The following is a 14,002-nucleotide window of genomic DNA, read 5'->3' as shown; positions in this document are numbered from 1 at the left end:
AGTCTGTCTCTCCAGAATGTTGGGCTTTTTTTATTTTTAAGTCAAAACCCTATTTTGTGATTTTTGACAGGCGTGCACTTTCTGATCTTTAAAGAAGCAGGGGAAAAGAACTCTCATTTTAAAATGCTGGAGTTAAACTGAGATCGTTTTGAAAGAGGCTCTAAAACCCAAACACTTAACAATATTTTCCAGCTCATAACAACCTATAAAAAAGCACATGTGCAGAAATGAAACAGAACAAGCAGCCATGAAAGGAAAATAAAGAGAGACAGACGGACAGTTGTCCAACTTTCACTGAGAGCTCGGGAACATTAAATTTTGAGTGTTTCCTGGCAGAGTATGTCAGGCTTCCCTCTCCTTGTAGTCATGCTTGCCTGGAGGTGGCATGCTCTTTGCTCACAGGACAGAGCTGAGTAGAGGCGTCCACAGTGACTCCCTGACTATGGAGTCCACCCTCACCTCCCCATTTTGATGAAAAACAATAGTTATTTCCACAGTAGTTGGTGAAACTAAAAAGGTTGTGAGGTCCTTTAAATGTCCTCCATCTCTGAGGACTTTCTGAAGCATCATGGGAAAGGGATACCTGTGGGCCTGTGCAATTATCTGAGGGGTTAAGTTGGCCCCATTGCCCAATACAGAGGAAAAGACATGCATTTTGGGGATCCAAGATTTGGGCCTGGAATTTGGGTCCAACATTATTGAGCTGAGTAAACTCCTTATTTTCTGTGAGCCTCAAGGTCATCATCTTTAAAATGGGCCTGCTGCTAATGACCTGGTAGTAATATTAGGGGGCTATTATTTTGGTTTAAGAATGAGATACATTAAATGCTCAGTGGATTATCTGCGAGGTGCTTGATACACAAGTTTTTTAAAAATAACTTCTTTTAACTCCCTCTTTTCTTATATGTTTCCTGATTTCTAAGCTTATAGAGACTCCATGAAACAAAAATTAAGTCAGATTGGAAAGACAAGAATGTTCACACTTAGAAGATGCTTTAAGTTCACCTCTCTTGCAAATCATTCTTTTTTTCTTTTTCTTTAGAGTAAAAGGTTCTGGAGAACAGAGTTTCTGAAAAGTGGGCACATCTGTCCCTCTGAATTGTGAATGGTCACAAATGGTCATACCAATAGCTAAATATCCTACACTGCAGAAGAACAAGGTCCATCATAGGCACAAAGCAAAGAAACATGGGCTGTCTGCTTGCAAATGGCATGGCGATCAGGAGAAAATCTCAGAAATAATGTATGGATTCATTATCTGCTAGAGCTGACAAGGCCTTGGAGATGATCTGATCTCATCCCTTTGTAGCACCTTTTTTTGGTAATATATCCTTAGCTTCATCCTTAAAAGATTTGAATGTAATTATTATAAAAGGCTATTCTTTAAATAAAAATATTTTATAGTTAATGGAAGAGAAATTCAGAGAGGTTAAATGACTGATATGTCAGATCAAGACATCTTTATATGTGGGAGTGGGGACATGTGTGCTATAGAGAGGTTAACTATGCAGAGTTCAGGTTCTAATCCAGGATAACGAGCTGACCAGAGAATCAGAAGTGAGTGGAGGGAATGGTAAGGAGTGGGTGTAAATCAGTGGCTACTGTGGAAATGACTCTCACTCACTTTTGAGGTAGAAGGTTCTTGGTCTTTATAATTACATGATGCTAAAAGAATCTTGCGACAGTGCAGAAGAATTTATTCTTTCTGGCTGAGCTGAAGAATCTAGATGATGTGTAGAGATTATGAAAGAGACATCAGCAAATCCCAAACAACATGACCCTCTTTATAGAGTCATTCCCCAACATGTTCGTTCCCTTTACATTCCAAATTAGCTAGCTTTTCCACCCAAGCATGTGTTTTGCTAGTTATTGAGACTTTACAGAATTTGGCTACCTTCCTAATTGACCTCAGTACATGAATAAAACTTTAAGTTTATTTTTAGCCAAGAGAAAGCCTCTGTGTAACTTTTAAGAACTTGCCTGTGTTTCCCGCCTTTTCTAAACTACAGCTATAACCAAGAAAACTCCCTATCCAAGGACCAACTAATAGTTTGCATATTAACACTGGTATCCTTCAGTTATTTTCATCTGAGTGACTTTCATGTGCTTTATCTGTGGCAAAAAATAATAACAAACAAAGTGTTAGCCAGGGTATGAAGAAAGCCAACTTTGAAGTTTCCAGCCTGATCTTTCTGTACCTTGTTCTTTTTCTGCCCCTTCTCCAGCCACCTTACAAGGCACAGTTGCTTAGTTCCCTTTCCCCGAGGCCCTCAAAAGGACTATTGTCAACTATGCACCCCCCTCCTTTTTAAAAAACTGCAAACCCTCTCTTTTTAAAGGTTGAAACATATGAAATTGCCAAGATGTCACCAATCTTGATCTAAAAAAATGGCAATTACATTATGGCTTAACTGGTAGTGATGGTATCTTGTGCCTTGTTAGTAATTATGAAACAAAAAGAAGAGAATTGTATTTAGACGTTTAAGGAGTATTCTATAGATATAGCTTATTTGGGGTACAGGCAGAGCTACTGAGGCTTAGATTAGGGAAAGGAATGAGTAGAGCTAACTTAACTATAGACAGAGCCTGGTCAGATTCTAGATGGTTTGACTCCTAAACCAACGCTCTTACTACCGTAACAGGGTCATCAAACTTTTTCTAGAGAGAGCAAGATAGTAAAGGTTTTATGACTTGTGGTTTATATGGTCTCTAACATTGTAACACGAAAGCAACCATAGACAATATCTAAACAAATGAGTGTGGATGTGTTCCAATAAAACTTTATTTATAAAAGCAGATGATGGGCTGGATTTGGCCTATAGGTTATAGTATGCCAAGCACTGTTCTGACCTCGAAATATCTGCAAATAGATAAGTAATGGATTTGATTATTGAGGACCTGTTCGAGTGTTCGGGGACGTTAATCTCACCCACCATCCCACTGCCTATGCTCTGCATTTCCTTAAAATCAATAACCAAAGAAGCTCAAAGTTGCTGGAATTTGCTGTGGGTACCCAGGTGCAGGTGAGTAACGTTTGTCATCTATAAGATTAGATCATGAAGGATGAAAATGAAACTCATGTTTTAACTCCTTTACTACACCTACAAAATATACTTCTAATCTGAGGAAAAAAATGTATTAGAATGTACTATCCATCAGGCTGGCTAAGCTATAGAATTAGATACAGAGGCTTGTGGTGAAATTTTAGTAGTTTTAACAATCATTTAGTGAGACCCCTTCATGTATTGCCCACAAATAACTTCATTACATTATTTGCATTTGATGAATAACATTTCAAATATAGGTACTCTTTTCATCTCTCCTGATATCCAAAATGCTACTTTGGCTATATTTACTTTCAATTTGAACTTGAGAAGCATGGGAGGATGTTATTAAGCATTTTAAAAGGTCAAATGCTCTGGCCAGAACTCTAAAATATGTAAGGGAAGAATTATAATCAGAACATTCTAAGAAGGAAAACAAGTCTGTATATGTCAGGCATGATAATACTACAATTGCCATCAATATCTCTGCAGGAAAGGCTGTCCATCCATCAGTTCATCAGTCCATCTATCCATCCAAACATGCAAACATGCAAACATCCATCCCCTACTATTTCTGATGGCTCTGTATCAGGAGCTGATGGATCCCAGTTAGGTGGGACAGCCCTCTGCTCCCACTGAGCTAAGAATGTAGTAGGAGGAAAAGGATAAGGTACAAAGACTACCATGCAGAAAAATTAAGGCAGTATTTCCAAAGAAAACTTCTAAGTACCAAGCCAACATTTGGAGGAACTTATTAAAGAGCAGAAAAATTCAAAATGGTTCCCAGGAAGAACTCTGAAGAGCTTCCGTTGAGCTACAAACCAGGAAGAATCTAGAGTATGTGCTGTGGATGTCTGATACAGCACAGTGGAATCAATATGCCTTTTTTACCTCTAGATGCCAAATCAGGCAAAGTGTTTCTAAAAGGTGGGAGAACTCACAGGCTACATGGTTTGTCCTTAAACAGGCAAAAAAAAAAAAAAAATTAAATCACATGATATGGACGCTTTCTATGAGTAAGTCATATCAGTCTTGAAGAATTCTCTGACTACTTTTATTTTACAGTCCTTTTACTCAACATTTTATAGAAGATCGGAAGTAAAAACAACAGTACAGAATCAAAAGTGATTGAGGACATTTAAAAAGCTTATGTGATGTGAATTGGTAGCAAAGATCCCTGGGAAGTTGAGAACAATTACAGATATTATCAGTATCTGCAAAATGAGTAAGAGATTCAAAGGAAATCTTGCAACCAAAATCGATGCTCAATCCAGGATTGTCATAAGTGATTTTTATGGTACCATGTCCAAATTCACTGTTCACATTACTTATCAAGTGGTCAGTTTCTCCAGGTATATTGGTTACTTATTGCATTTACATTTTATGAAATTGAGCAAAATACCAGTGTGGTTTAGAATGGATCAAATTCCAAAATTCATCATTTCTCTGTTTTCAAATTATATTTCTGCCAATAGCATTAAAGTTATAATTCTTCACCAAGAAAAACCAACACCCAACATAATGAAAACTCACCCTGGATATGAACTGTCCTTTTTTCTTGGTTTCATTACACCAATCAACCAAGAGTTAAAGAGAGCAAATTCTAGTGGTACTTACTTGCAGGTGACGGGGTGCTGCATCCACTTGGAGGAGGGTGGCCATGAAGGCCATGGAGGGGAGGCAGGGAAAGTCCTCCGATGACTGGTGGAAAGAGTAATGGGTAGGGTGCGGCTGGATAGTGAGTCATGTGTCCATTCACTGTCGGGACGGGACATGCGTGGCTACTGGTGGTCATGTTTCAGGACTCACAGAATGGAAGGTGCTCTGGGGTGGGGACACATCACTCCAGGCTTTAAACCAAAGTTGGAGAGGTAAATTCAGGGCAAGTGTTGAGTCCGAGCTGTATTCTGGATCAAAGGCAAGACAGTTCAACAGAAGACCTTGCTTCTTCCCAACATGGTTTTTCCACCTCTCATTTTGCTATGCTGATTACAGGAAGGATGTCTTTTTCATTCAGCTTCTCAGTTAAGGCTGGGAAATGTTATCACTTTAAAAGTCTGGAGCTGCTAATCCTGTAAGAAAAAATACGTACATATATATTTCATAAGCTAAAAATTCTCATATTAATCAAGTTATGTGAAAAATCTCTAATATTAATTTATGTCTTCTAATTCCCAGTTGTTCCCCCTACATTCAACAACTTTAATTTTATCAAATTTTCATATTTAAACATACAATAAAATTTATATACAGGCTCAAAATAACTCAGATTATCTGGTATAAAGAGCAATCTTCGCCTACCACCATTCCTATAATCCTCACCCTACTTAAATTTTCTCCATGGTACCTAAACAACTTGATTCATTACATGTGGGAATGTTTGCTTTTTTTCTGTCTCTCATATAGGACATATTCACCAGGAGGGCAGAGTTTTTCTTTGTTTTGTTAACAGCTATGTTTTAAGCTCCTATAAGAGTACCTAACAGGCAACAGATGCTCAATAAATATTTGTTGAACGGTGGAATGAATGAATAAATGAATGAATGAATGATTTTCTTGCTCCTTTTAGAGAAACAGATTGTTTAATGTTGTCTTAACTTATGTACTTCCAAAATTTTTCATTTTTCATATGAACAATTTTGGGTTTTAATGCAGCCATTTGGAATGACATACCCAACACGATAAATGTAACTATGGAAGGAAACTGTAATCTAATGAAAGGTAAGTACAGCCATCAAAGATCAGTGAAATACTTTATATCAGTTTCTTATTGTCGAGAGTGTATACTTATCTTATATGAACACCATCCACCCATCCATCTATCCATCAGCTTGTCTATTCAACCATCATCCATTTGTCCAGCCATTCAATTATCCATTAGTCAATCAAATCTTAACTTACTATTATGTACTAGGTGCTGATGTAGGCACTAGAGATATACAGAATGGAACAACCTGAATGTGGTTTTTGCTTTCATGAAGTTTCTGGTTCTAACAGCTCCTAACTAAAGCCATGTTGTTCAGGAAGGTGAAAACTGCCCTGTCTCCCACAAAAGACATTTTAGGGATGTGTAGCACTTAGAATTCCTTGAGACTGGGAATAGAAGACTGAAATATGTTCTAGGGTGGGCTGGCTGTGAACTTCATAGTTTCACCTTGGCCCTAATGACCAATATCTGGTTAAGTCCTAAATTCTGGAGCTCACTGGATGCCAAGGCCTGAATGGGAACCCATGTGGCACAAAGCGAGAATGATATCTTAAGGCCAGCATGAAGCAGCTGCTGAGAGCCTGATTCTAAGGCCAGATTGCCTAGGTTCAAATCATGGCTCTGCCCCTTGGACAATTATCTTACCTCTCAATATGTTAGTTTTTATTATAAAATTGGGATTATAATAGAATTTACTTCAGAGGGGTGGCATGAGGCTTAAATGAGGTAATACCAAGAAAAGAAGAGTACCCGGTACAGAGTAAACACTAGGTAAGTAGTAAACAATGCGTAAAAGTTTGCTTTAAACACATGTATTGTCCCATCTAATGACATGATTCTGAGAATAAGCTTGTTATAATAGTCAAGAGGCGTTGGGCTCAGGGCAGAATGGAGAACACATCGAAGTACTCCTAGGAAAAGCATATTAGGACTTTTGTCATAGAAATAAAGAGCCAGGATTTAGAGAAATTTGAGAACAAGACTTATGAAAGCTTACTGATTTCTCAGTTTATGAAGTTAGTCATTTTGGTTACTATAAACCCTAAGATGTTTTAATAAATAACAACTTCTATTTTTTTTGTATAACATGTCAGGAACTTAGGAGCTCTAAGCTGTAGTTCTTAGAAAAATCCCATAAGGTAGTTATTATTATCCTTATTTTCCTGATGAGAAAACTGAGTCTCAGTGAGTTTAACTGACTTTCCCTATGTGTCATAGTCAGCCTGTGGCTAAGCCAGAAGTTGCACCTAGTTCTAGCTGGTTCTACCATCTCTTCATTTTCCCGTTTACCATACTGTGCTTATATTTATACTGAGTGCCTGCATTGTCCTAGTTGTACCCCACAGAGGAAAAAGTCCATAAACAGCTGTGGTATGAGTGGCTGTCCTCACTTAGATGACATTCTCCCCAGGGCTTTGAATCCCTGACCTATTAATATTAAAAATGAACATCATCAACAGTCAGACCATATGGTCCCAGGCTCCACAGAATGCCAAGGAGCCTTACAAAGGAGACAGCATTCCCGGCTGGCTTATGTAACACACTTAACTCCAAAAGTGATGTCTCATCCAAAATATCAATGTCCTTTTCAAATTCTCAAACCGCCACTTGTTCCCCTGATGAGAAGAAAGTAAATGGACGATGAGAGGTGAATGTTTCCAGTGTTTTCTCTTCTGAAAATCACACACCATCTAATATATTTAACACTTGTATTTTGTAGTTTGTAGCAAATTAATTAGAAAATAAACAATGCCATTGAGTGTTTGCTGCATTTCCACTCAATTTGATTTTTAAATCACACACACAAAGCCCAGCATTGTTATAAATGGTCTTTCCTATCTCCATTAGACAAACTACCTCATTAACTGGTGGAGCTGACAGTTCAGCAAACCCACCCCCGCAGGGCACAATTCTTAGATTTTTAAAGCTGTTTGTTTGTTTTTCCCAACCAGGGACTATTTCTACCCTCAATATCCTTGATTTCTCTTTGCTTTCAAATGCTGCAGATTTTCAGCATCCTGCCTGCCTCGTTGAAAGGTCTGGTATCATGCCTAGGATCTTACAAAAAAAATTACCGATGCTGATAATAGGCAAAAGAAAAAAATGTATGTGTAGGAGAAATCCCGTTATGTCGGTGGAAAACTGAATGGTCACTAGGTCTATGTTCACATATGTGACTGATTAAGGCTATTCCTGGAAGCAGAGAATTTCCTTTGTTTCAGGCTTTTAGGAGAAAAAAAAAAAAAAAACATGGTCACTGGTATTAGCAGTGCATTTTTTCTTCACGCCTGATTTGAGTTTGGTCTCATTCAGGGTGTTTTCCTTCACCACCTGAGGCAAAGCAAACAGGAGCTGGAGTGGAAGAGGGGAAGGAAGTGGGGACTGGGTCAGGAGGTCCTGGGTCTACAATCCGTAAGATTCCCTGGGTATCAGTTTCATCATCTGTGAAAGGGGCCAAGAGAAGAGTAGGTCTTAAACTGTGTTGTTCAGGAAACAAGCGTTTTACCAGAAGATACAAAGAGAAAAAAAAGCTGAAAATAATATTTTAGAGAAGATAATAATAATAATAAAAGATTTTTAAATAACTGTCTGCATAACTGATGTTGTATCTGCCTTTGACAGATAGTAGAATGATAGGAGGTAGCACGATAGGTCTACTACTCACCTCGTGGATAATATAAGTGCCGGAGCATTGGCAGAGGTTGCCGAAATTAACACTATGATTGTATCTGTGAGAACATATCATTAACAAAACACAGTATATTTTCTCATTTAATTTGTTAATGTTTTTGTTCCAATATAAAGATAAAAAATTACATTTTAATCACTTCTTGTCATATTTAATTCACTAGAGGTTGTTTTTGTATTGATTTTAGCTTAAATTTTCATGCAAGCTTCCGAGCTTATACTTTTAATATTTCAAATATATTTTATAAAAATAATACTTACATGTGACTTTTTTAGAGCCAAACAGTTCCTTTAGACTAGTAGTTCTCAGAGCAAAGTCCCTGAACCAACAGCATCGGCATCCACTGGAAGCTTGTTAGAAATACAGATTCTCCAGGCCCCACCTGAGAGATCTGCAGAATCAGAAACTGTAGGTGGGCCCAGCAATCTGTGCTCTAACAACCCTTTCAGATGATTCTGAGTCAGCTAAAATTTGAGAACCACTGCTCTAGACATGAAATTGGCAAAATTCTTCTGCAAAGAAAGTAAATATTTTAGGTTGTAGGCCATACAGTTTTTGTCACAACCACTCACCTCTGCTTTTCCAGCAACTTCTTAGGGCAAAAAGCAGCCACAGGCAATCCATAAAAGAGTGGGCATGGCTGTATTTCAGTAAAACATTATTTACAAAACTGATGGCCTGCCAAATTTGGTTCACAGTCCATGGTTTGCTGACCAGTGCTTTAGATTACGAAAGAAAAGCAGTAGTCTACCTTCTCCCTACAAGCAACAACTTGAAAATATTTTAGACTTGAAAATATTTTAGACTTGAAAATATTTTAATTGGGCCCTTTTCTGTTACTTATATTTCTATTTAATATACTTAAAGTATTTTTTCATAATTTTATAAAACTTTCTTTAATTTCTATAGATTTCTACTGTAAATATGATTTAGTTCTCTTAGGCTACCGCCCACACATAGAAAATGCTTCCTCCTCTCTTACTCCCAATGTAATTTCATCACAATTTTAAAAATGGAAATCATTTAATCATTTATAATATTATGTGTACATAATTAAGACTAGATAAATATTGTCACAGCTGAGCCACATGATATACTATATTTACAGTTCTTTTTAAAAAAAACTTTTGGTTTTTCCTTGTTAATCATTGCTTTGTTTATATAATTTGAATTTTTTTTTTTTTTTTTTTTTTTTTTTTTGTATCTGAATAATTCTTTCCCAACTCTCTGACTATTTTGCCAGATACGTCATTTGATATTTGAGTTCCACAACTGGGGGCATTCCTCCTGCCCCAGGGCTGGTTGGCTCCTTTCCTAGTCTCATGCATAGATGTCAAAGTAGACTTTCTCTTAGTGCTTTTCTCTTTTTTCCAAACTTCTTTTCCTAATTCTCATGTCTTCCTTTTTCTTGGTTTACTTTGTTAGTTTGGTGGCTTTTTTCCTAATAGTTTTCTGAGAAATGGCACATGAGAGGTAAATTTTTTGTGACTTTGCATATATTAAAATAATATGCTATACCTCACATCTCTATCTGATAGTTTGGCTAGAGATCGTGGGTTGAAAATAACTTTTTAAATTAAAATTGTAAAGTTTGTTGCACCACTTTTTAAGCTTTGCACACTGTTTTGGAAATTTCTTATACTGTTGTGGTTTCAGATCCTTTGTCTGCGACATTTTTCTTTTTCCTGGAAGCCTTTGTACTCTTCTCTTTATCCTCTGTGGATCTTCTCCTACATTGTGCTAGATACTTGGTAGTCTTCAATCTGGTAACTCATAACCTTCTGTTAGAGAAAATTTTATTTTATCCTTTCTTTCATAATATCTTCCTTACTATATATTTTGTTCTCTCCTTTTGGAAATATTATTAGATAGTTGACCTCTTAAATTGATTCTCTAATTTTATTATATTTTCTCTACTATTCTACTTTATCAATTTTTTCTAATTTCTGCAAGATATCCTCACCTTTAACTTCCAATTTCTCTATCAAATTTTATATTTATGCTATCATATTTTTAACATCCAAGAGTTTTTATTATATTTTCTTTATTTATACATCTGCTTTTTTAAATGAACACTTTATCCATTCTGAATACTTTTTATGCTATTAATTTTTAAATTGCTCTCCACATTGACTCTTTTCATTTTTTTCCATTGTTTTATTTCCTTTAATATTATAAGCAGTTCTCAGTTATATTGTCTGCCTAATTCTAGCTTTGTCCATTTATATCTAAAAGGGCAATCTTATTGCAAGCCTCTGTTTTAATGAGCAAACCTTATCAAATGGTTATGTTTCATAAAAAAGTGTTCTAACTTGGACATTTTTGTGGCACTCCCCAAATGTTAGTTTTAGGTTTTTTTTTTTTTAATTATTATTAGGGGTTTAAAATGTAGTATATGCTGCTTTGATATATTGATTATTTTGAGCTGTAGGCACTTGAAAACACAGTAAAAGCTGTGAGAGGCTATCTCTGAACTCTCCTAATCTGTCTAAAGACAGATTCTCCAAAAGGAACCCAATTATCGTAGATCCTTTCCTAGGAGTTTCATCAACGAGTGAAGGCTGCTATAATCACCAGAGGGAATATAGTCAACATCATATCCAGACAGCCTTTGCCACAAACTATCATACCTCCCATTTATTCTTCTAAATGCCTATTTATCTTTAAAAAAAAAATCATTTACTCCCACTAAGAGAATCCATACCCACACCTCCTTCCCTGTTAAGAAGGTATTTAACCCTGAATTCTAAGCCTCCTTGAGAGTTACTCATTTTTCTCTGGGTATCACCATGTAAACACAAGGTTTACATGTTAATAACCTTTTGTTTTCCTTTTGCTAACTTTTATTATAGAGATTTCTGCCAAGAATGCAAAATGGTAGAGGGGGAATTATTTTTCCTCCCCCACAGGTTTTTTGGTACCTTCACTGAGAAATCCTCTAACATTCTGCCCAGGATGCGTAGAAAAGAAAAAGGCTTACTGAAAAGACTTTTGATAGTTAAATGGAGGCATAAGGCTGTAACTGCTGGTGGGCTTACAATTGAATATGTAGCCTTTCACTTCTTCCCATTTTCAGTCTAAGACCACCTCCCACTCTATGTTTATCTTGGTGTCCAGAACTCAGTAACCTCTCTAGCTCAATATCTTCAAAGAACAGATGTACCTTGCCTACCAAGGTTGGGTTGCAGCAATCACCAGGACATAACAAGTGGCGGAACAACTTTAACGGCTCCTTGTTCAGAACTTAACCAAACTTCCTATCTCAATCATCGTTTTTGCCTTTCGAGATATCTGGGGCCTCTACTCAGGGTATCTGGGACTGTCCAAAATCATTCAACTTGCAACTCCTTGCTTCTCCTTTGCGTCTCCTTTTTTAAGGCACTTAGCAATCTGCTTTCTGCGTTTTGCTATTTTATTCATTACTGCCCATCCACTTTCTATCTTCAAAAATGTTGTCATTTCTTACCTATGATTAACATCACTTGTGTTCTTATTAATTTTACATTTTTTACATCTCCTTACTATATTTTAGTAAATATTTAGGAGGGACTAAGGAAAAATGCATGTTGGTAGTTTATTATATTTCACTAGAAATTCATTAAATTAAAAAAAAAGTTTGGGAACCCTAGACTGGATGATTCCTTATCCTTTTCAGCTCAAAATACTTTCTATGAAAGGGGAGTTAAAGAATAATCTAAGAGTAAACGATCCACCCAAGAGCCCAGTAGAGATAAGGTTAATTCAATCAGAGTCTAAATTGTTATCTCTATATAGCAAGAGAACCCCATTCTCCTCATCCCATTCCTCAGTTAGGCTAATAATAAAATGAAATTGGTATACTTTCCATTTAAAAATAATAATAAAGTAAAATAAATTCAGGTACAAATCTGAAACTGAAGAGAAAAAGTGAGATTTGATCTGCCATCGTGAACATGCCATGGGGCTTTGTCAAATGCCTTCTACTAACAAATAAATTAAGGTGAGATTTGACCTGCTTCAGCCATGCACCTACAGGCATATTGGATAATTAGAAATGCCATTTAATGCATTGATGACTTGATATGTGCTTTCTTCAAGACTCCAGGTTGGAGAGAGGACTGTTGTTAGAATTTTCCCTGAGACACAGAAACCAAACACTTTAACACGACAAGAAGTGTTCATTTTACACTGTACTGGCTTTAGTGGTAATCCAAACAACAAAACAGACAAGGTTTTTGGAGAAAACAATGTATCCATTTCTTCCTACTAAAACTTAATGGTACCATGGCTGCTGTGATTAACACAAAAAAGCAGGCAGAAATGAACAAAAGATAGATTTTTAAATTTCTTGTGATGAAGCACAGAAAACTCTCCTGTATCTCGTTATCTGATTTAGAGTTTGTTGTGAGGAAATCTTTGCTTCAAAAGACACTACATGCATAGTTCTCTTTTTCTGGTTTATTTTAGCTTAGACCTCCCTATTTATTTAAGGCATTGGTTCCAGGTAATGCCACTTAAAATTTCTCAAATGCATTCAGCCAAATACCTGTTTTCAGCAAAAATGCCAAACTCAGCACAAATCCTGTCAGTTGCTTTCACTGCTGTTCCTGATAAAAAAGAAACATGGCTATAAAGAAGTCAGTTTTGCATGCTTGGTAGTTTTGCAGCCTTTCTTATATTCACCATCTTCATCACAAATATTACTGATAAAATTATGTACAACTTAAACCGAGGGCAAACCACAATGAATAACTTGAATTTGGCCAAAAAGAGATATTTCTTACCTCTTTTTAATTGAATTTGGGAATAAAAGAAGTTGAAAAGAGTCACTTAGAGGAAACAATTGCAAAGGAGTTCCTTAGACCACCAAATGAGCAGGGAGTGAAATCTGAATCACTCTCTGCATCAAGAGGAGGTCATTTGGCACATTAAAGACCTATTTTTAAAAGCATATACAAAATGTCCTATATTCCTTTTTTAGTCCATTTTTATAAGACCCCATCTGCCAAAGACACGCCAAGTGAAAACATGTCTTTTAGAAAATAACAGGCAGAAATACACATACAGTAGAATGTATAAAACTCTAAGATTTTAATTTCATAAATTACGGGAACAATATACAAATACAGTTTTTAGGGGGTTCACACTCAACCCAAAGTAGCTACATGTGCTAGCATGGCACACGCCTCCTGAAGAGTCAGCTTTTACTTAGTGTCTCTTCACACAGATTTTAAGACATAATGTACAGGGTGTGTGTTGGCCCAAATATCTATTGGTAATACTCCTTGTTTCTGAGAAAAGTAGGAGCAGACAACTCTCTGTACAATGGTTTCTATATTTTGTATCTTGGAATCCTGCCAAACCAGGAAGAATGACTGGACGAGAGTTAGTTTGGTTTTCAAAAGAAAGTCGGCCATCTATAGGCTGGGTATAGCCTATGAGATAGCCTAGACAAAGTAGTCTTCCCACTCCCAATGGGAGTCTCTATGTTTGATGGTGATCCTTCTATCCTGTCAGAGTCTTATTATCAATTCATTTAGAATGCCCAACACACCAAGAAAGACATAGAGAGAAGACTGGCAT

The 14,002-nt window shown here is 36.6% G+C and overlaps 1 protein-coding gene across 4 annotated transcripts in view; it reads right to left on the bottom strand.

Annotated features, from left to right (window-relative positions):
• The window catches only part of RARB (retinoic acid receptor beta), a 647,500-nt gene that overhangs the window by 344,909 nt on the left and 288,589 nt on the right, over positions 1 to 14,002 (bottom strand). For 2 of the 4 annotated variants that reach the window (XM_016124866.2, XM_016124868.2), the window contains one exon: positions 4,662 to 5,116. In XM_016124866.2, coding sequence (XP_015980352.1) covers positions 4,662 to 4,839 — 178 coding nt within the window. In that variant the 5' untranslated portion in view covers positions 4,840 to 5,116. The other 2 variants (XM_016124867.2, XM_016124865.2) reach the window with 2 other exon arrangements.

This window comes from Rousettus aegyptiacus, unplaced genomic scaffold (assembly GCF_014176215.1).
Source record: "Rousettus aegyptiacus isolate mRouAeg1 unplaced genomic scaffold, mRouAeg1.p scaffold_m13_p_4, whole genome shotgun sequence".
Classification (NCBI taxonomy): Eukaryota; Metazoa; Chordata; class Mammalia; order Chiroptera; family Pteropodidae; genus Rousettus; species Rousettus aegyptiacus.
Note: the sequence above shows the minus strand (reverse complement) of the source record. Positions and strands in the feature narration are given on the sequence as shown.